The 24062-nt window shown below is 38.0% G+C and overlaps 2 protein-coding genes across 5 annotated transcripts in view; one reads left to right on the forward strand and one right to left on the reverse strand.

The window, feature by feature from the left end:
- The window catches only part of LOC145680891 (NAD-dependent protein deacetylase sirtuin-3, mitochondrial-like), a 287622-nt gene extending 284773 nt beyond the window's left edge, over positions 1 to 2849 (reverse strand). For all 3 annotated transcript variants that reach the window (XR_014130690.1, XM_081752050.1, XM_081752049.1), the window contains exon 1: positions 2782 to 2849. The gene's annotated coding sequence lies outside the window, so the exon portion shown is untranslated. The remainder of the gene's footprint in view (positions 1 to 2781) is intronic.
- LOC145680890 (uncharacterized) overlaps positions 2149 to 24062 on the forward strand; it is a 134422-nt gene continuing 112508 nt past the window's right edge. The window contains exons 1-2 of one of the 2 annotated variants that reach the window (XM_081752047.1): positions 2149 to 2205; positions 23824 to 23879. In XM_081752047.1, the coding sequence (XP_081608173.1) occupies positions 2198 to 2205; positions 23824 to 23879 (64 nt within the window). In that variant the 5' untranslated portion in view covers positions 2149 to 2197. Of the gene's footprint in view, positions 2206 to 2276; positions 2550 to 23823; positions 23880 to 24062 lie in introns of those variants that run through there. The other variant, XM_081752048.1, reaches the window with a different exon arrangement.

The raw sequence follows: 24062 nt of genomic DNA on the forward strand, positions 1-24062 counted from the left end.
CGGACCTCAAGATTTGCTTTAACAAACTCAAAAGTGATGCCTTTATTTAGGTTGATCCCAGCATTTTACGGCACAATTGCATGAAGAAAGCGTAAAATCTTCACAAATTTACCGTGAGGATCTATGTAGAAGTGAAATTGAACTAAAAAAGTTAAGTGACTTTGTGGCGGGAACATTGGAGCTTATTAATATCCATCTTGTGATTTTTTCAAAACATAAAACAACTGCTACATCTTCCATCTATTTTACCACTAACAACGTATTCTGGAATTTTTAATATCCTATCTGAGAACAACGATAGGTCAAGACAGACTTAGTAGGTTAGCCCTAATGAATATTGACAAAGATATTATAATTGATGTGTCTGAAGTATTCTCTTTCCAGCCTTAGAAAAAAGTAGATGTAAACAAACCCACTTGACTACCAATGGGTAAAGGACCAGTGATTGGTTGTTGGACTCACTGCACTAGTATCCTACCACAATATAATCCCTACTAAAATAATAATTTCAAAAAAGATATCTGAATTTATCCTGCATTTTGTGATAATAAACGCAATATGTATAGAAATAATATTTAACAACAGATGTAGCTTTATTTCAACCAGGAGCGTCATTTAGGGGGGCAGGAGGGGGCAATTGCCCCCCCAAGAGTTTAAGGAATACATATACTTTAATCGATTGCCTACTAATATAGTACTACAAAACGCGAAAGTCTTATGTTGGTGGTGCCCTTGCCCCCCCCAAGCGAAATCCGAAATGACGCCCCTGATTTCAACCTCACGCGTATTTGGATATATAGTATTTACTGCGCATGCGCAGTAGCGTAGCCAGGATGTGTGTTTGGGGGGGCCCAAGTGCTGTAATAGGAACATATAGAAAAGTTACAAACAAAAAAATATATAAACATAAATATATATAAAAAATTACAAACATCAAAGTACCAAAGTACATTGTCGGACCTCTTTGGGGGGGGGCGTCCCCTCCGGGCCCCCCTTCCCTACGCCACTGTGCATGCGTATGCGTTCGCGTGCCTACCCCACTCATTTAAAATTATAACAGAATGCAGAGTTCCATGGCGACGATATGGGACAATAATCCATTTTCATCTCGTGTTATAAAACACAAAAGAGGACATAGGAACAGCGGTCAGCTCGTTTATATAAGGATTTAAGAAAATACATATTTCCAACATAGTGTCAGTGCGTTAATTATTTACCAACCAACTGTAGCCTTACACTTTGGAAATTATGCGACGACAGTAAGTAAGCAGACGATGTTGCTGTTCACGTCTCTTGCAGCCATGCTGGAAAGAGTTTAGTGGATCTCTTCGCCCAGAAACATTCCAGAAGATTGCAATTTCTGTATGACTGAAGCAAAGATCCACTAAACTCTTTTTGACTGAATTTTGTATTTTTAGTTCTGTATGACTACCACTAAACTCTGTATGACTGAATTTTGTATTTTTAGTTCTGTTTTGACGTGAAGTTTGTCGTGATATGTATTCTTTGTTACAAAGTATTTATGTATTTCCCGAAGATTTATTTTTAATCCTAGCTCATTAAGAACACAGGAAAAATATTACAATAAGATCACAATATTACAATGTTAATAAAGCTTTTAGTAAAGGAGGTAAAATATCAGGTAATGTCACTTCTTTGGTTTCATGAACTAGCTTATTTTTGACTATATGCAGGTGTATTATACATTGCTATCAAATTTGAGCAGCAAAACATGAGTTCTACTGTTTTTGTAAATTATTTTGTTCCAGCGCCGCCCAAAACAATTTCTGGGTCCGTCACTGGTGTTTGACAAACCGAGAGTAGATTATAGGCCTACTTCAGAGTGTCCCCCTTAGGGTCGGGTTGTTTAGGAGCATTGGTCCAACTGGCTTAAGTCCACCCCTGAACTTTCAAATAGATTAAAACATCTCAAATTCCATTAATACATAACATTTTTATAAGTTAGCGGGATTTGAGATGCCTCTGAATGCTGCATAAAAGAATGATTTCATTTGCTTTGTTTCGGTATTATCTATTAAATAGTTAAAGAATTAGCGGAAAGCTGAAGTAAATACAAATGAAATTACGTATATTTCTACATATGCTTTAATAAAACAACAAATTTACAGACATATTGGCTTTCCAACCTGGCAACGCTGGTCGCATAGACGTCCAGCTCCAAGGAGAGTTAAGCTAAATGTCATGGTATAATAAATAATGAAATTTGTTGTTTTAGATGATAAAATAACGATTATAATATATGTTACGAGAAATTATAGTTAAATGTCTCCATCTGAAACAGTTCTTGAGAACAAATTGTTTTCTCCTGTGATGCATTTATTCTTCAGGAACGAATGTATGATTCCGTACCATTTCATAATCCGGTGCATTATCTGGTAATACTTTGAATGAGTGAGTTTGAGTTATGGTAACAGTGTGACAAAAGGTATTCTGTGGCGCGCTGTAGTGGCTGACAATTTTGTTAGATATGTGAATCGAATTAAATAACTTGATTATTCAGCAATTACTTGATACTAGTGTATTAAAAGGTAATATCATAGTGTTTAAGAAATTAATAAATTCTTACGGGCAATTGGTACTTTATAGAGATGTTCGCCAAACATTATTTGTAGATGGAAGTGAAATATCACAGATAACTAAAAAGAAAATGTACATGTGATAATACTACGAAGTTCTGATCACAACTCACATACGTAGTTTGGTAATATGGTATAACATGTTAGAACTAGTAAACATACTGATTGAAATTAAAGTTCTTACCGCGTCTTCGAGCTGATGCACTGATGCATTACACCGGAGTGGTGAATAGACTGTGTGGAGGATCTCGAATTACGAAAGCGGAAGTCCGAAGCCGAAAGTTAGCGGTTTGGGTTTAAATCGTCGTTCAGAACTAGGTGTGACGTATACACTCAATGGAATTTCAGAAGACCTTTGGATATTAATTTGACATCAAATTCGCATTGAACAAAGGGTCCCATTTTCATTCGAAGAGTTTCCACAGTTGGGAACTCTACAATTGAAATTGATTTTACTGACATTTTTTCTGAAGTATACGTTCAGAAGGTTAATGACGTTTAATGAAACCTGTAGGTTAAGATTTTAAAAGTATATAGTCGAAATAGTTTTTTTTTTAAAAAAAAAAAAGCACCGGGCAAGTTTTTTTTTTTAAAAAAAAGCACCGGGCAGCAACGTGTGTCTCACCTACTACCTACATGGAGAGGGAGAGATAATGGGTATAAATGTTCTTTTTTTATGGTAATTATTCGAGCGGACGGTTCTACCATATTTTGACGCATTTCTTACATATTCAAGTTACATTAGAACTTTGTATTACTTGTAGCAGAGCATACACTAAATGAGGAGCTCCATTGCTACTTACAGATTGGGCATTTATTCCGAAGTTGGGCGTCCGCTTTCGTCAAGTCTTTTCGCTGTTATCTCCTTTCCACACTTTCTGCAATTTGTTATTAGGTTCATTAATCCGTGCTCTTCACAAACTTTTAAAAGATTTTGCTCGTTATCAATGTATTGCTTCACAAATGTTAAAACTGCTAGTTCATTGCCCTTGTACATTCGCCATGTTGATAACATAAATGCTCGTTTCTTTCCCACAATGCAGCTGTTCGGTTACCTTGCGCCAAGTAGTTCCCTCCGCTCACCATATAGTCCCATGTTTATAACCGCTTATATATAACAAATAAACAGATTTTTCGAGACTCTTATATATTATCAAGCACACAAACGATCAAATTATCGATATCTTTCCTGTAAATTTAAAAATTTCGCTGGAAACGGACGCCCAACTTTGGAATTAACCCCAGATTGACTTCAGGAGGGCTCACTAAATACAGTGTGGACATATGTTAAAACCTATAGTGCATAAAAACGAACCAACTTGTGCTAGGTGGCCGCTAGAAAGCACGGATACTATCTAAACGAGTCAGAGCAGAAGCGCAGCAGGGCATACTGAGCTGAAGGGAAAGACTGCTTCCGTAGGGAGCAGGCGCGTCAGTGACGGGAGTATACGCATAAACGAATTGTAGTGAAAGAAGACACATCTTCAATACGAAGACACCGAGCGAAGTAGCTCAAGTGGTAGAGCGTTGGCTTCGCATTCGGGAGGTCGCGGGTTCGAATCCCGCTCCGACCATCCTGACAGGTTTTCCAGGGTTTCCCTCAGTCCTACCAGGCAAATGCCGAGATGGTACCTACTAAACAGGCCCTGGCTACCTTCCCAAATCCTTTCCATTGTTATTGTTGTTGTTGGATATCTAGTGTAAAATGGCCTCTGAGCTGTATCTGGTGATTGTTAAATAAATAAATAAATAAAATAAATAAATACTTTTACTATCACTCAAAATTTGGTAATTGTTTAGAAATGGGGGCCAAAATTCGTGAAAAAACAGGATGATTTACAGGATGTTTAGTTGCCCCCCCCCCCCCCGCCAAAGCTTAACAATAGCCCAAAATTCATTTCAATATGCTGTGCACTGATAGTAATTACTTATATTCATATTCTCATTCCTTCAAGTAAAATGTTGCACATCCTATTTTACCTATAAATTTTCTATTTGGTAGATCCGTTTGCTCGAGTGAACTCTTTGTGTTTTTACGTCAAATATCAAGTTTATTTTCCGGTAGTGGGCATTTTTTCAGTTATTGGAAACACGTAACCTATATTAACACCTCCTGACAAAATAAAGCAATTGTTACCGGAAGGGGATATTTTCCATTATTCCGTATCTTGATTTATTGTCCTGGAGTGGAGTATTTCCAGCGATTAATCCTGCAACCTATATATATGTTAGCTTTTCTTGACGAAAGAAAACGACTGGCACCGGAATTGCTCACTTCAGATACTCGCTTCCTAACACAGTTTCTCGGAACGGGCTATAGCTACTGCACACAAGCAACTTCTATATCAATTAACTCGGTTCTCGCGAAGGAAATCGACTGGTACAGGAATTGACCCCTCCAGTAAACGGGTCTTAATTTACTTCCCTTTGGGTGGACTATATCCAGTGACTACATTCACATAACCTATATATGAATCAGCTTTCCTTGACGAAGGAAAGCGATTGGTATAAGAATTGTTTACCTGTGGTCTCCCAATTACGGTACACGGTAACTAATATAAGTTTTATCCGGGGTAGGGTATAACCAGCGATTGCACACATGCAACATATCGCGTCTTTAGAGCGCAAGGGTTCCATGTCCAATTTTAGAAATTTTACAGGAGAGCAAAAACAAAGTTGAACTCTTTATGGAAATTGTTTTATTAGTTGAAATAAATTCTAAATTATAATTTTATTTGACCATATTAATAGTTACACTTAAGATATTACATTAAAAGTTAAAAACAGCAGGAAATAACGCTGGTTCGAATTTTTCTCGTGTCACTTAGTAACATTTATATTTTAAGGGGATGAGGAGCTTCAAAATTTATGCCAGAAATAGAATACTACCCTCAAGTTAGCAAAATTGAATTCGATGTATAAGCTCGTCATTAAAAACAAATGGATACTTACCCCAGTCTTTCTGACAATTCCGCGTTTAAGGAAAAGAGGGATAATTTGTATAATTCGTTTCTCCACGTTTAAATTGACGTATACATCATCGGGGAAATGGCTGAACCACTTGAACTTAATTTTTGAACATAGCACTATCCCCGAGTCGGCTATTTATCATTCATTTCTATTAAACTGAGTGTTCCGAGGGAAGACTGGGTTCAAAATGTACGGGAAAAGTACACTTAACTCATAACTCCTAAAGTTTGGAAGATGAAACCCAGTATGTAAACTCGTTATTAAAAATCAGTTGGCACTTGTTCCACCATTTTCAAAAATTCCCCTTCTAAATGGGGAAGTGGACCATTTCCATATTTTAATATCCTATGTTGTATTCCTAAAATAGCCAGAAACAGTTGAACCTTTAAAATTAATTTTTAACGTAGTTAACATTTGAGTCAACTTGAGCGTTTACCATTCCTCTTCAATTAAAATACTTGTAGTATGGGGCGTAACTATTTAATTGTGCTTTTAAATTTTTCCGTAAAGATTTCCTTTTCCTGCGAAGAATGGGCATTTTAGCTAATAAAATATATATGACAAAAATTATCCAAAGTTTTTACACACAAAAATTAAATAAGATGCTTTAATTGTCCTTTTTAAAGAAGTAATCGTAAATACTTTGTCTTGAATAGGGCTCCAAGACATTGGAATTAAGCTCCGAGATATAACCTGGCTATATCTTCAATTCGAGCTGATCTCAATTGCGAAAATTCAACATTGAACATCAATCATTAATAAATACCAAATATCAAATAAAAAACACGCATTGTCATTTGGAAACAAATAAAAGTTCTACCAAGTTGGCAACACTGCCAACCGAATTGCAACGCACGTAAAAATCATATTGCTACAAATCAACTTTCTGAACTTTATCAAAGCTTTAACACACAGTTTCTGATTTAACGCGAAATATATATTTTATTTTCTATTGTCACGGTCCGATTTTGGGTCCCAAGTTGGAAACCCTGTAACTCGAAAACTAAGCGGAATTCGACTCATGTTTATAGGAACTTTTCTGCTGGATTTGATGTCAGGATTCATCTCTCAAAATTTTCATACTCCCTTTCAATTCGCCTCGTATATAGGATCTAAATGTCCATAGGAAATATTTACATTTCAAGTACAAAAAATCGAAATTTCAATAATTAATTGCGAATGTTAGGGGCTGCAGCCGCATGAACGGTTAACGGATATTAAATACTTAGGTGCATTTCCAATACATGTAAAAAATTCAGATTTTTAAAAGGTGGAGTTTTTGAGAAAATGGCGTCCAAACATGGCGTCTTAATGAAATTTTCAGCTTTTCATCATGCTATAACGTGAGATGTAATAATCAGAAACGTAAGTCCTTTACATTTTCAAGAGACCTTGTGGAGTAGATTTCGATGCTAGAAGCAGATGGTTGATATTGCTCGTGAGGACAGAAAAAAAATATGTTTGAAGTTAGCAAAAATTTCACCACAGTTGGCAACATTGCGAGTGAATTGCGCGATTCCTATTGGACCAATATACGAATTTTGGCCCTCCACCGAAACATACTTTGTACTCTTCCTGCTATTGCGATTATGTTACTAAGTACACTCGTTTCTCTACAATAAAATTTTTAATTTGACATGTTTTTCAGTTTTTCGAGCAATCCGAGAGGAGGGCAGCCATTTTGGAAGGCTGTATATCGAAGGAAAATTTTTTTTTCAGCAAAAAGAAAAAATATGGGTCTAATAATTTTGTATGTAGTTTCTTATATTAAAAAATAAACTAAATCTGAGACAGTTTGTGGACCACCCTGGACGATCTGAAATGGAATCACTCATATACAGGGTAAAACGGGAGGTAATGCAAATACTGCGGTAGTTGATTGTATGTAACTAGTACGTGAAAAAAGTTAATAAAAACAGGTATCGCGAAACACCTACACCGCAATTGATATTACTTGTCCCTTGTGACAGCTCGCTGCGCGCACGTGGTGCTTAGTGCTGCGTTGCTAGCTTTTACGTTGAATATTGAAACTACACGAGTAGAACAAGTGATTTGTTTCTTGTTCCATTATTAATCGTTACTAAATGTAGAATGCTAAATGACACAAAAATGAAGGAAAAGGAATGCTTTCAATAACCACCAGGTCCACTACTCAAGATGACATTCGACTAAAACAGTGTGCATTTATTTATATTCAAATTGGCAACGTGCGGAGAGGGTGGAATGTTTACCACTGCAGAGCGAGATAAATGAGCAGCTATAATTGGCTGAACGTGCTGTTGCCATAGAAACAGTCCTTTTTGGCTGATTGTTATTACCATGCGCAGAAAAAAAAAAAAAAAAAAACAGGAAAGCAACTGTCACAAGGGACAAGCTGTATCAATTGAATTATAGTTGTCGAGTAAATTGGGGAAAACGAGTAACAATGGAAAACACCACGTATGTATTCATCGATTTATTACTAATGAATATCCAGTGCAGTTTCCTCAAACGCAGATGGTAGTGTCTCCAGAAACTGAGGGATAGTCTGTCCATTCAGGTTATTGTCTAGGACGGTTGAGCCAAAGAGTATAACACTCACCATGGCACACAACACATTAACTGAAAATCTATGCTGGAAACTTGTGGAGATCGTGGCATGCGGATTGGCATCACACCAATAATACCAGTTGTGGCTATTATTTATACCATCTCGCGTAAAGTAGCATCGTCGGTGAACGTATTGCGTTACCCATTGCAAATGACACTTTTGGGTCACTTTTTGGTTCTTATGTTTAAATAATGCTTTTTAATTTATATATTGTTTTATTTCAGTATATTGATATTGATTTATATATTTTAATTTATTATTGTTATTAGGTTAAGACCATCTGGACGTTGGGTGATTATTATTATTATTATTAATTGTATGAAACTGCAATTGTTGTATTTATTATGTATGTTTATATTATTTCTATTTTCAGCTATTACATAAAAATACCTCTAGTAAAAAGAATAGTTAAATAGCAACTCTGTTTCAGGGAATATCAGCCAGTTTCAAAGCTTCTTGTTGGTGGAGAACCCTATTTCCCACCGCTCTTTTTTTCTACATAGCTTAGATACGATAGCTTATCTATATAAATGAAAGTTTTTTACAGGGAAGGCGATAATTGACCGTCAGTCTTGGGGGGAGACTTCGAACAGCCTCCAAAATGTACTCTATAGGAGTGGGAGCTTTTTTTCCCCGTTAAGAGAATATTATTACTTCAAGTAATGAGATTGGGAGTAATGCAAAGGTCTTGCTAGTACATAGAGGTTCCTCGGTAGAAGGCATGAGCTATATTAGATTTTACCTCCTAGAAGGTTTTTAATCTTAAAGAGACTTCTTTCTTGGACTAAAATGAGGTCCTGTAAGAGGAAGGGATATAGAGAGTAATTCTTGTACAGATTCAAGAAATAGATTTTTTGCTAGGGAATTAGGAACTGTAGAATAGGGACAGGATTTGATCCTTGAAATGCTACATTCCATATGTAGGTGGATATGGCATGTAAATTAGTAATTCCCTGATTTTAGGATATTAGAGTACTTATTCAAAAACTGAAGCTGGTCGCTCGGTTTTAAAGTATGTTGTTCCTCTTGCAGGACACATTAGGTTTATGAATTCTCTCAACTCAGATTCTTGGGTTCATGTCCCTGAAGTAGACTCGTGAGAGGCTACTGATAGAGTTATAGATTTTTTTAAATATAGAAAACGACATCTCCTATTTAAGGGATATGTCTTTTCCTAACCTTTACCTGCCAGATGTATTTAAGGACCTTTCGCTACTATAAGGCGAACTCTTCCTTTCCTACCTATCCTTTTAATAAAGTATTTAGGTAGATATCTTTCTACAGGGTGTCTATCGGTCACGAAAGTCACGAAATCAGAAAATCGTCATGAAAGTCACGAAAAAGTCACGAAATTTAGCTTTTGGGTCAGGATTTTTTTTTAACTGTGCAAATGTAAGTACAGATTGGAAAATTTTGTTCTATAAAACGTTAAAATTCACCACCAAAAATGTCTATGGTCGGCTTTAGACGCTACCAAATCGCAAGCAAAGTAAGTTTCTATCGCATGGATGAAAATTCGGCCTAATTCGCACCCAAATTCGCTCTTGAAAATATTAGGAAATTTTATAATTTGGTAAAGAAAAGGTCACGAAAAAGTCACGAAATTTCATTTTGGAATTTTAGTAGACACCCTGTTCTAGATCCTTCTTAAAAAAAAAAAAATAAAAAAAACCGGTTCCGTTACTAGTAAAACTAACCTAATTAAAAGATTTTTGTTATTTTCCCAATTTTTCCGGAAAGAAACCGAAAAAAACTTTTTTACCAGCCTGTTCAAAATTTCCCGAAATTTTACAATAATCATGTCACATGCAAAATAGGCAGTTAAAGTTCTGTGTAGTAATACTTTGCCTTATTGCATATTTCGCTTGGTTTTAACCAGACAGTTGTCTCTCTTGCGGTATTTGTAATTTCGTATAGACCAGTGGTGTCCAATTGTAATGAGCCTGAGGGCCATAATCGTCTTTACTAGTAAGGTGGAGGGCCGCAGTTATTATTATTATTATTATTATTATTATTATTATACAAAAGAAAAGAATAAAAATGTATTTGAAATATTACATAGGCCTATCTATTCAGTGTGACAAATGAGGGTGACTAGCAGCGTTTACAAGGACTGGGATATCTACATCCATTCCTGTTGTTGCGAGTCGAAGGAGATGTAGAGAAGAATAATCTACAAGGCAGCTTCTGAAGCGATTCTTCACAATCTTGATGCTGGAAAATGCACTTTCACAGAAACAAATGCTACCAAACATTGACATTGTTTTCCGACCAAACTCACAAAAGTAAGAGAAACGTGATGCCATGGATGCCCGCACCTTTCTGTTGCACAGAAACGCTAAATGAATGCCTTATTTCGAAAGAAAAGTGAAAACATTAAAAGAATGAATATATGAAAATAGTATCAGTAGTAACTATCGTAAATCGCGAGAGCTCTGTGGGCCGCAGAAAATGGTCTGGCGGGCCGCCATTTGGCGGTAAGTCGACGTTTGAGCGCGGACGTTTGGGCCGCGCCGTTTAAGCACTGGACGTTTGAGCGCGAAGCCATTTGGGCGCCAGACGTTTGGGTGCGAGTTAAATTAAAAAGTCATTATGTTAGGCGCTGAATACTAAGTTCAAATCAAGATATCACAAGCTATCTACTGTAATGGAAGTCCTTGAATTATACTGGATTTTGTTTTACATACTAGAAATACTGGAATTTCAAAATTTTAAAAACTTAATTAAATTTTGTAAATTCGAGTTTCAACCAAAGTTAAGTGTGCTTTCTATTTGATAACTTTTCAAGCCAAAGGTAAGTAGACCAGACTAGATATGATTGACTGCATTAAATACATAGTGAGCCTGTTCCATTAAAAAAAAAAAAAAAAAAAAAAATTAAAGCATGCGTACTACTGTAGTTATGCAATAAGTGTCAATATCAAACAATTTTTAGTGGCTAAATGATCAATACATGTACACTTAATTATTACTTTTCACTTTGAAATCTTTTTTTTTTTTTTTTTTTTTTCCCTTTCGCCACTTTCTTTAATGCAGACGAAAAAGTGTGTTAAGTTTTGATTTTTACATTGGAATGTTAATAAAAAAAAGTGTTACCAGAAATACGGCATACTGCAGTTCCTAAATTCAATGTCTTAGACACCCTAAATTAACATCTTTCTCTCAACTCGATTAGGATTTAGAATTTTTAGATTTTTGGGCTCTCGGCATCTAAGGCCATTTAGCCCGTTACGTTTGAGGGATAACGTCCCTCGGCGACCACACAATCCGGGGAAAGGGAAGGAAGAAAGGATTGGGAAAGAAAGGAAGCGGCCTGAGACCTATAAATTAGGTACCACCCCGGTATTTGCCTGGTGTGAATGAGGAAAACTCAGGAAAACCTCATTAGGGTAGGTGGCCTGAAAGAGCGTGTTACACTTTTTCGACCGAGTGCCCCCACCGGGAATCGAGCCCGGGACCGCTCGCACCGAAGGCGAGAGCGTTAGCGACTACGCTACGCGGGGCCGCTTCCCTCAACTTCAGTGCGCGGAAATCTTTTATTGGTAGTTCTTTATTAGACTTCAGAAAGAAAAGAGTTTGGCAAACGTAATACGAAAGAAAACAAAATTTAATATTTATAAGTATGTAATTATTAACTTTTTCAAAAAATACAAAAGTTAAATCAATATGTTTTAATTAACATTAAAAAAAATATTAACAGTTCGTCTGATTCCTTCGTTTTCTAGCTTTCTTATATAATACAAAAATTAGATCAACATGTTGAAGTACAAGAATCGTGAACAAGCGAAAAATCAATCCATGAGGAGATTAGGCAATAAATGCCACAAACGCATTAAACTATTTAATTTATATGAATAAATAAGAAAGAGATAGAAAATATACAGATAAATGAGGTGAAATAAAGATAGAAGTGTAGGAAATGTATATATATATATATATATATATATATATATATTGGTTCGCGCTTAGTTTTCAGTGCCTAGCTTACTTTATATGTCGCAAATTGTGATTTTTATTATGTACTTCGCGCCCAAACGGCTTTGCACCCAAATGTCCGGCGCCCAAACGTCCTGTCCCGCCATTTGGACAGCACTGGTATAGACCATTCCATTGCGATGCTGGATGCAGGACCCAAAATGCAGAAGATTTTTTACTTGCAAAGTTGGTCATTTTATATGGACTATTGTCCTTGTTTGCCTTAATTATTTTTCCTTTGTACTTTGCCAAAAGCCAATATAAAAATGTATAAAATCTTAGAAAAGTCCTAATTACATTTTCTGAAAAATATTGTTGTTATCTAATGATGTAAAAATAAATATTTTTGAACTTTAAGTTACCGTGAGGTTTGCTTTCATCTTTTTCGATTTTATCCGAATTGTTAATTACTACTGACAACCACTGTTATTTGACTACAGGTGATTCTTGACTATTTTGCTTCTGCTTCCAACGATTTCTTGATTACAAATACTGTCCTTGTGATTTTTAAAACTAATGTTATGCACGTATCCGACAGCTAAGATATTACAAAAAACTTCTTAGTTCATGGTTTCATTATAGCATGTTGCTCTATAACAGAATGAAATGAAAATAGATTTCCCTTGCAAGCAGACCGAAGGGACGTAAGGATCTAGGTTCAACTTTTAGGACACGTTTCCAGAAGGCAGTCAAGATGTTTGTGAACAGAGGTGTACATTCTACCTTCGTTGCTCTATCAGTCAATATGTCTGTGATATCCTTGTTAGCTTCTGAAAGACTCATGTTGTTCTGAAAGACTCAAACACAACATTCATGCGCACATACTACTATGTAATATGTTCACACGTGTTTTGGAATAATTAGTTTTAACCAGCGAATATTTGAAATTTCAAAAATTAGCCCCGTAAATGTGTTTTTGGAAGTACTGGAATTCCGTTATTAAAAAGCATTCGAACTACACAAAATATTTTGATTCCCGTAAAAGCTACTAGATGAAATACGTCTCGAGTGATCAAGGTTGATTTTTTAAACTCGCTTTCTTTTTGTGATTTACTAATAGTTCTGACTTAATTTGTTTCAAATTCATTAAATGTAACACCTAGTTTTCACTTTCAATGGTGGGATACCACTCCCACATGACATTTTTGAATGTAGTAGAGGTCATGTGATATGAGTTCATCAAATGCAAAACTCTCCTTATCCGTATAGATATTTTCGGAAGTAAGGAAAATTCCTGGAGTGCAAATGTATTTGTTTCATAATTGTTTTCCGAGCTGTCTTGAAATAGAGCTACGGAAGCCTTCAGCAACTCGAGCATATCAGATAGTTAGCGTGCGCCTCTGGTGTGGGAGAAGTGTATTAGATTCCTCGTTGGAACTTACATGATTCAAATCCCACATTAAGTTGTAGGTCCAGATCTCATATAGCCTTGGTGCTAAAAGAAATGCTAAACTTCAAATCAAGCAACCAACCAAATCGAGCATATCAGTAGGTAGAGAACTGGGATACCCACTTAATTCCATACATATCTCATGTTTTCAGTTTTGGATAAGGCGAGTTGTGCGTTTAATTAATTTATATCTCTCAAAAATTGTTTCTTTGAATCTGATAGAATATTGATTAGAAATTAAGTACGAGATAATTGGTGCCGTGTAAATTTACCTATTCACTTACAGCTAAACTTCTGGGATTATAGTCAGATTTTTTTTTTTTTTTTTTTTTTTTATCTAACAGTGTATGAAGCCTGAACCTAACGCGAGAACTGATCTACTTTGTCCTGTATCGAAACTCGAATCCAGGTCTCTTATACCAGAGGTGAAAATATTTACCCTAAGCCACGAGAGCTTCCGTTTCTACGTAATTACTTATTACTACTTTGTAGCTGAACACTTTCTTTCATCATTATCTCTGAGGTTTGGAGCAATTACTATGAAACTATATTAGCCATCTATGAAAGTTGAAATAGTATATTTACACAGTAAGTTGTATTTAGTATTGCTGGGACCGGTGGCGTGGTCCTGTAATCCGACCTATTTTTTAAGGGTTAATCTTGTATGATGGTCAGCGTCCCACCAACTTCACTGGATTCAAGGCCTGGTCGTAAAACAAACAAACGTAAAACAAACTCAAATATTTTGTTTGTCACTTAACATTTAACGTTAGTTTTATTACTATTATTATATATGGAACAAGTAATCTATAGGTGCCTTCCATTTCAACTCAGGCAAAAAAATATAAAATTGTACCATCACCATCTCAGATATTGTTGAAACTTTTTTTTTATAGCAACTAGACATGTTTTTAAGAGACCCATATTTTTTTGTTTTGTCGAAAAAAATTTTCCCGCCAAGTAATGGGCCATCAAAGACGGGGAGTACAATTTATGAATTGTAAAAGACATGGAAAATGGTCAATTTTGGAGCCTCACCATTCGGCTATGGAGACAGGTAGAGTTATAATTCTTGTTGTGGTATGTACATAGGGATATAAATAAACTATATTTTATTATAGTTTGGTTTGCGCATGCGTATCTTTTTGTACATAAATTAACAAATGAACGTCAATTTATCTGAAAAGTCGAAGTTTGCGAATTTTTTTCGAGCACTTCCGGTTCGAATTTTAAAATTCTGTTTTCACGGTTGGTAAGACCTAGTTACCCGCTTTCCGAAAAAAATTTTGTATCGCTTCTGTGGTCAACCGTTTTGTCGCAAAAAATTCGAGAAATTGTAAAATTTTCAAAAATCGCCATTTTTGGGCGCCATTTTCTCGAAAACACCATTTTTTAAAATTCTGAAATTTTGTCAGATGGTTCAACTTTACCTGAATAATAAACACACCAAATATCATTCTCGACCAATGCTTCATGGATTAACTGCAGCCTTTTAAAGTTAGCGAAGTTTCGCTAATTTTGATGTCACAGTTAGCAACACTGGGAACAATGAAAGTGCAATGATTTGATGATGTTTGTGGTTCACATTCATTAAATGAAGAATAAAAGGTTTTCTTGGCTGTTTTTTTTATTATTTTGATTAAAAAGGCTCTCTGAAATAATAAAATGAGCCTCCCTCTACTCCTCCGTTTTCTTAAACTGAAGTAATCTGAGGTGGAAATTACGATTACGAAACACACAAATTTCAAGTTCACTTACTTAAAAGGGTCTTCGGAAACAAAATTTCACTGATTTTTTTTTTTTTTTTTTTTTTTTTACATGGACCAATCATTTGCTTGGTTGTTGTCTTCTTTGCTAATAGCATGTAACCGTGCAGGTGCTCCAATAGATGTTGCTTCACTCATAACTCATCCAGGAGTGGATCTAGGGGGACGATTTCCGCCCTCCAGAAGAAGAAACTTTCTTATATATATATAAATAAAACCCATCCCAGAGTTTGGAGCTCTTAAAAGTAGCTCTAAGTAGCAGTATTACAATCCCCCCCCCCCCCCCCCCAGAAGTCCGTCCTGGATCCGCCCCTGCGTAGCACATTGTCGATAGTCACAAAACACTTATTTTCACTTGTCTTATGCTTTTCTGGAAACCTGTACCCTGCTGAAGGTTCATGTGGAAGCATAAACAGCACTTAAACTTCACGTAATTCATGATTTATTCATAATATTTCTGCTACGCACCACTGGTTATCATACATATATGTATATAACAAAAGTTCCCTTTTGCAGATTTCTTAAATCTACACTTTGAATTGCAAAAGTTCGATTTTGGGGGAAGTTTGAAGTTAGTTCATGGTGACTCGTTACTGCCATAAAAACTTCGCAATTTTCCGAAAGCCAAAGATAACTTCGTTGAATACCAGTTACCGGTCGCATACTTTCCCTTTTTTCTTCCGGAAGTCGTCGAATTCAGTTCCAGATAACAAAACGAGAGTAATACCCGGAGTTTGTACTTGCACTATACTCACGAATTCTCCTGTGGTTTTAGTGGGGACGCGGTGGTTCAGTGGTAGAGCGTTCACTTCGGGTGTCTGGGATCCCTGGTTCAATCCCAGCTCGTGCCGTTCTGCATTCCATCATTTCATTCATTTCTCATAATCACCGTCTCCTTTCGCATAACCGAGGAAAGCAAAACTTTCATTTCATTTTTTTCTTCTGCGGTTTTAATACTGTGTATCTGTTTTAGCCTAAGGCCATGGCGCGTTGCCACATTCTTTGCCCCCCCCCCCCTTCCCCACTACCGTCGCAGAGACCCTTGCATGGCCGGTTTCACTGCAGAAACACTGCTTTATCGGACCTGTCTGCATCTCGAACATCTGAAAGCGATTTTTAAAGTGGGATGCAGCACCATCAGAAATCACTGACACGGTTTGGGAAATTGTAGACACCTATTTTCACGTATTCAAACCTTTTTCTATTATATATATTTGCGCTTTTCTTCGAGTATGTTTAGAATCTTGTCTATGACTATGAGTACATGAGCCGAATCGTGTGTTTTATCGTCGTTTATTACAACAAAACTGTCAATTGTTTCATATTTCGGTGATAACTCTGAATTGCACTTTGCAGAATAACAGTCCAGTTTTCAACGAAGTCCACATGAAGTAAAATAGAATTTGTATCTTGAAATTTTATACCGTGGTTTTCGGTAGCAATTGATTCTCTTTGGATTTTCTTGATGTAGTCATGAATTACAATTCTTACAGTTAAACCGGCAATGTACGATACGAAAACAGAAAGTGGCACAGTTTTTTTTTTTTTTTTTTAACGAGATCATTATTCTCCCATATGGCATATGTAATCACTTTCATTTTCATCAGGATCAATAATTAAAGACACCACACTTATTTCTTCCATTCCAGGACATTCACCACATTCTTGAAGAAGATAGCTGTCATTTTCTACGGATCATACTACTAAAGGAAATAGGTCACTCATGACAGCTTCAATACAGGTTGCACCTTTGATTTGTAGCAACGCAGTAGCAGCTAACTTAAAATTTGCACAATACACACACACACACACACACACACACACACACACACACTTCCCTCTCAGGTTGCGGACTGACACACTTTAGTCGAACACTATAAAATTCCGAGTGCCCATTTTTATGCTGGGATTGTTCTGTTTAAAAATTCAGTAAATTTCTTTGGAACGCGTAAGAAAACGTTTCGATTTTTTTTTTTTTTAACTTTTTGTCATTTTTCGATCACTGCAATGACATCGCACTTAATTGAGAATTTGTCTGCAGCATTCCAAATCATACTGAGGTAATAGTTTAGGCCTTTTATAGATCATCAGAATTCATTGGATGGCCATTTCAAGTAAACTTAAAATTTGTGTGTTTTGTAATCGTAATTTCCACCTCAGATTACTTCAGTTTAAGAAAACGGAGGAGTAGGGGGGGGGCTCATTTTACTATTTCAGAGAGTCTCTTTGTTCAAAATAATAAAAAACCAGCCAAGAAAACCTTTTATTCTTCATTTAATGAATGTGAACCACAAACATCATCAAATCATTGCACTTTCATTGTTCCCAGTGTTGCTAACTGTGACATCAAAATTAGCGAAACTTCGCTAACTTTAAAAGGCTGCAGTTAATCCATGAAGCATTGGTCGAGAATGATATTTGGTGTGTTTATTATTCAGGTAAAGTTGAACCATCTGACAAAATTTCAGAATTTTAAAAAATGGCGTTTTCGAGAAAATGTCGCCCAAAAATGGCGATTTTTGAAAATTTTACAATTTCTCGAATTTTTTGCGACAAAACGGTTGACAACAGAAGCGATACAAAATTTTTTTCGGAAAGCGGGTAACTAGGTCTTACCAACCGTGAAAACAGAATTTTAAAATTCGAACCGGAAGTGCTCGAAAAAAATTCGCAAACTTCGACTTTTCAGATAAATTGACGTTCATTTGTTAATTTATGTACAAAAAGATACGCATGTGCAAACCAAACTATAATAAAATATAGTTTATTTATATCCCTATGTACATACCACAACAAGAATTATAACTCTACCTGTCTCCATAGCCGAATGGTGAGGCTCCGAAATTGACCATTTTCCATGTCTTTTACAATTCATAAATTGTACTCCCCGTCTTTGATGGCCCATTACTTGGCGGGAAAATTTTTTTCGACAAAACAAAAAAATATGGGTCTCTTAAAAACATGTCTAGTTGCTATAAAAAAAGTTTCAACAATATCTGAGATGGTGATGGTACATGCTCTGCCTGAATTGAAATGGAAGGCACCTATAGTTCAAATATGCTTTTTAGTACTGCGGATTAGCTTACCTATTGTGCACTTTTTGATAAAAGCACCAAATTTGGCACAGAGGTAGACAGATATAATATGAATAAATTTGGATGTGCGAGCTCCTCCGTGGCTAAGCGGTTAGCGTACGCGCCTTTGGCGTGGGAGACCCGGGTTCGATCCCCGGCGGGAGCTCATGTGGTTCGGATTCCACGTTAATCAGTAGGTCCACGTCTCATATAGCCTCGCTGCTGAAAGGGACGCTAAACTAAAATCAACTCAACAAATTTGGATGTGGAGCCATCGGCCAACTAACCCCTGGCGGCCGTGGTGACCATTTTCCAAAATGGCCGCCAGTGAACACCCGAAAGACAACAGAAGTTAGATAAAGTTTGTTGATGATGAAGGTTTTAGTGAATGTTTATTGAATATTTTGATTAAAAACACGCCGTCTTGTAAGATATATATATATATATATATATGTCGGCGCAACACCTAGAACAGTAATACTTAACCCTTTCATTCCCATTGCATAACTACAGATACAACCACAATTTTGAAAAAAAAAAAAAAAAAAAAAAACTATAAAAAACTCCCAGAGTGTCACTTGAGATACGATATTACCGGATTGTAAATTTTGGTGCTTTTATCAGAAAGTGCACAATATGTTAAAATATCCTAGCTACAATGTCGGACTATTAATAAACAATTACTAATTTGAGCAAGCCTTGAAATTTCGAAAGATGATGTTTTTTAATACTAATGCAGTCTGCCATGTCAATCAAGTACTGAGAATAAACGAGAGGTGAAATGTTTCTTTTGCGGAGAAACTGCTGGTCGTGCCCCTCTTCATAAAACTGCGACATTCCAACTGGACTCGCGTGTCGGGTCGTGCGCAATGATTCTGGGCGATATGGACCTATAGACGAAACAACGCTGGGGATATGATTGTACAGGATGCGAAGTACCACCGCAATTGCCACGTAAATTTGTACAATCGCGTTCGGAAGAGTAAGGAAATGTCTCTTAAAAGTTCAAATGATGAACAAGCAATAGAAGGACTTGCCTTTGCACAACTGGTCGTGTTTATTGAAGAAGCTTTAGCGGAAGGCGAGACGGCTCCGCTTTTTAAACTTGCAGACCTGGCGCAGTTATATGCTTCGCCGAAGGAACAGATGTTGGGAGTAAGTAGGAAGTAAGAGTGCACTCGACTGCTTGCTTACTTTTCTATCATGTGTGTACAGCATAAGGGGCGCGATGTCCTGCTTGCATTTAATGAAGACCTCTGCGATGCCTTGGCAAAGGCTTGTGAATTGGATACAGATACTGATGCTGTCCATCTGGCGCGCGTTGCCCAAATTGTGTGAAGCCACATCTTCGGAGATAACAATGTGTTCAACAGATTGGCTCCAGAATGTCAACAGGATTCCGTACCATCCGTGTTTTTTTGCCCTAGTCACTATGATCTTGGAAGGATCAAGTATAAAAGACCTTAGAGAAAGCGCTACAGAAGCGGCACTGTATATCAGCCAACTCCTCAAATTCAATTGTGTGAAGTACCGAAGAGCCGACACAGACAGTACGTCTCGACCAGTCCGGCACGCCACCACGCAGGAGACGCCACTTTCCATTTACATCGGACTCATGCTACTCGTACATGCACACACTCGTGAAAGGTAGCTAGTCGACAAGCTGTCACACATAGGAATTTCTATTTCCTACGATCGAGTCCTGTCCCTCTCCGCACAGTTGCGGAACAGTGCCTGCCGCTTCTACAACCAGAAGCAAGTAGTCTATTCTCCCAAGATAAGAGGCAAAGTCTTCACCACCGCCACTGTAGACAACATCGACCATAATCCAAATTCTTCGATCTCAAAACTGTCATTTAATGGGACTGCTATTTCCCTGGTGCAACATCTTGTTTCCATGGAGCCGGGGTTGACCTCGGCATCGGATCCTCGGAGGGTCGAACGAGAAAGGCCTCAAATCAGTTGACCGTTTGCCACAATACCATACAGATGTCCCATCTGTCAACAGCAGCATTAAGAACACACAGGTACCGGTTACCAACGTGACATCCTTGAGAGGCACCAGCGGCCTCAAGCAAAATATTGAAACAGATTATGTTTGGCTACTACACACTCAATTAGCCGTAAAAGAAAGTTCTCCATTAGAAAACACTTCATGGGCTGCATACCATGCAAGTCTGCACTCCAGTAACACAATTCGGGCTATCTGCCCCACCGCACTATTCACACTCTTCCTGGAGAGTGCCCATACCGTCGCTATGATCAAGCTCTCCATGGATGTCGTCAGGAACGCAGTGGAACATCTTAACCCTAGCCAGGTTCCAGTGCTCACATTCGACTAACCGCTTTTAGCACTGGCAAAACAAATCCAATGGAAGTGGCCACAGGTATACGGCGAAGAGAAGTTATTCATCCTCTTCGGAGGTCTTTATGTCGAAATGGCAGCGCTGAAGACCATTGGTGACTTGTTGCGAGGGAGCAGATGGGTGCAAGCACTGATTGAGGCAGAGATCACCAGTGCGGGGACTGCGGATTCCTTCCTGCGGGTATCACATGTCACTCTAACCAGGAGAGCGCATCAAGTAACAGCAGCAGCCCTCTTCACCATGCAGCAGAACGTATACAACCACTACATTGACCAGTTGCGTGACGCTGGCACTGAACAGCTTGAGTTCGCAGAGTGGTGCCAGCAAAAGGCGGAGTCTTGCCCCCAGGTCTACTACTGGTTAACTGTACTGAAATTATAACTGACGATCTTGGTATACGTGCGCTCTCTGCGCCAAGCATCGCATCGTTTGCCATGTACGTCGATGTCCTCAAAGAACTAGCAGTGGGGTTCCATGTCCTGGGTAACACCAACTACGCGCGCTGGATTCCTGTGCATCTACAAGACATGGTGGAACTGCCAACTAAACACCCTGAAATCGCCGATGAATTCTTCGCAGGGAATTTCACAGTCCACAAAACGACTAGGCCGTTCTCCGCAATCCCTATTGGTAAAGTCCATGAACAGAACATTGCAGCCGTAATAGGAGACGGAAGTGCAGTAGGTCTCACTGACAATCCCAGCGCACTGCGACGGTGGATGGTAGCAAGACCAGAGGCTGCCAGGCTCATCGAAGAGTTTCAGGACTAACCAACAACAATCACAAGACGCAAAGCATCATGACCATACATCAAGTGTGCAAACTGCTTTCCAAAAAGGCGTTCAGTCAATGGTCAAAGTGATGGAAGACTTTGAGAGTCCATTTGAAGAGGATAGTCAAGATCTGTTAGTACTCGACACCAAGGAGTTCGCGCCATCTCGAGCTGTAAACGACCTCCGTCGTGCATATTAAGAGAGTGACAAATTTGTCACAGAACGCCTGGTGGAAAGAACGAAACCCATACAAGATCCTATCAAAAGAAACATCTCAAAATATTTGGTCAATCTACTACAAAATCTCAAGGAAAGGGCAAGCAGCAAAAGAAATCTCTCAGAAATGACGTGAACCTCTTTTCTCGTCTATATATCGGATGTCGGAACCGGGATGGAAATCTAGACGAATTCTTCAAACATGAAAACCAAGCTTTTCCTCCTGCTCTGTTGGACAGCAGTGGCATCCGGTTTGGTGTAAAGAGTGATCATTTCGGTCATCTAGAAGACTTCAGTCAGCCTAGGTCTGAGGTTCCTCCAACAAGCTGCATTGTCCTAGATGGAGCAGTCATCATCCAGTTTCTGAAACCTGCTACGGGAAAAACGTTCAAAGAATATGCCCAGCAAGTTTTTGTGCCTCACATGCTCTCAAACTTTATCAAGCCACTCGACTGGGATCGCTACATAAGAAACTCGTTGAAAGGTGCAGCAAGAGCCAAGCGGGGTAAAGGGGTGAGAAAATGAGTGGTGGGTAATTCAACTATACTCGGGAACTCTGCTAGCTTCCTCAGAGTCGACGAAAACAAGACAGAACTGTTTATTTTCCTATCTGACATCCTCTACGACTCATTCCTACTTGCAGACAAGGAGCTGCTCAGCGCAAAAGGAGATGATGTTTTGAGAAAGCCACCGCTTCTGGATACCTCAGCCCTGGCATCTTGCAACCACGAGGAGGCCTATACCCATATTATGTTGCACGCCGTCCACACTGCTCACAATGGCAACAAGAAGATCCTCATCTGCACAGTAGACACTGATATTGTTGTCCTGGCGGTGGCTCTGGCACACACCTGGAATTAGGAAACTGAAGTGTGGGTATCCTTTTTCTCGGGGAAGACGTTACGTTGTTTGGCAGCCCATGAGATTGCTCGGTCTGGGTCCTCAAAAAGCTCAGGCACTACCGATGTTTCGTCGCCAGACGTGGAAAAGATGACAGCATGGGCAGTATGGACAGTGCTACCTGAGCTCACGCAAACGCATATTCTTCTCTCCACTGCACCAGATCGTATTAATGAAGACGCCATGCATATAATTGAAAGGATAATCATACTGCTTTATGACAGAACAAGCACAGAATCGGATATTGACAAGGCACATCGCAAACTGTTTGCAAAGAAAAGCAGTTCCAGCTGATCCCACCGAAAAGAAGAGCCCTGGAGCAGAACGTGAGAAGAGCAGTATATCAGAGCGGACATATCTGAGGTCAGGCCAGGCCCTGGTTCCTGCACCAGTACTGCCATCACCAACCGACTGGAGTTGGATCAAGACTAGCGGCCTCTATAAACCTCTATGGACAACGCTACTCGAAGCATGCAAGATCTGCTGGGAGCTCGTCTCTTGCAAATGCAAAGACTGCATGAAAAAGTGGAAGTGCAAGAAGGCCAGTCTGGAATGCACACCACTGTGTGCCTGCGACGGGGAATGCTCTGAAATGTAATATTATTAACTAAATATATGTAACTTACAAATTATCTGGCATACGTTTCTTCAAAACATTCACTAAAACCTTCAGCAACAAACCTTGTCTAACTTACGTTGTCTTTCGAGTGTCCACTGGCGGCCATTTTGGAAAATGGCCACCAGAGGTCAGTTGGCCGATGACTCCACATCCAAATTTGTTCATCTTATATCTATATACCTCTGTGCCAAATTTGGTGCTTTTATCAAAAAGTGCACAATTTATTGAAATATTCTAGCTAAACTGACGCACTATTTGACGTACCTAATTTTTACTTACCATGAATCGGTAATTAAACTCCCGAAATTGTATCCAGAATTTTCTAATATTAAGTAGATATAGGTGATAATTAGATGAAAGTTCTTCCTTTCAATTAACTAAATTTGGATCTTAATACTTTTCAATAGACTTTATTTTTGTAATTAAAATATTTAAATGCGAAACAAGTTATGTTAAAGTACTAGTAACAGCTGTTGTGAGTTGTGATTTCAGGGGTTATAGCTCTTATAGAAGTGAGTATCGTCTACCCAGAATTATCAAATATCATAGTCCATTTATTTATTTGATCGTGTCTATTTCTTTCGTAGGCTCAAGTTAATTAAGTGGAGACATAGCTACACAGAAAGGAACATGAAAACTAGAGGTAATTACACTTTTAATAAAGGTAAGGTAGGAGCTTTATATATATATATCAAGATGGTAATTGGAAAATCTTTAGATTCAGTTGTAATCTTTGCACCATTATGTCATTCCATTCTTAATGTTAATGTCATAATAATGTTAAAATAGCAATAATAATTAGAATTAAAATCAGAACTGCTGTTCT

Source organism: Thermobia domestica, chromosome 3, assembly GCF_964235325.1.
Source record: "Thermobia domestica chromosome 3, izTheDome1.hap1.1, whole genome shotgun sequence".
Taxonomy (NCBI): domain Eukaryota; kingdom Metazoa; phylum Arthropoda; class Insecta; order Zygentoma; family Lepismatidae; genus Thermobia; species Thermobia domestica.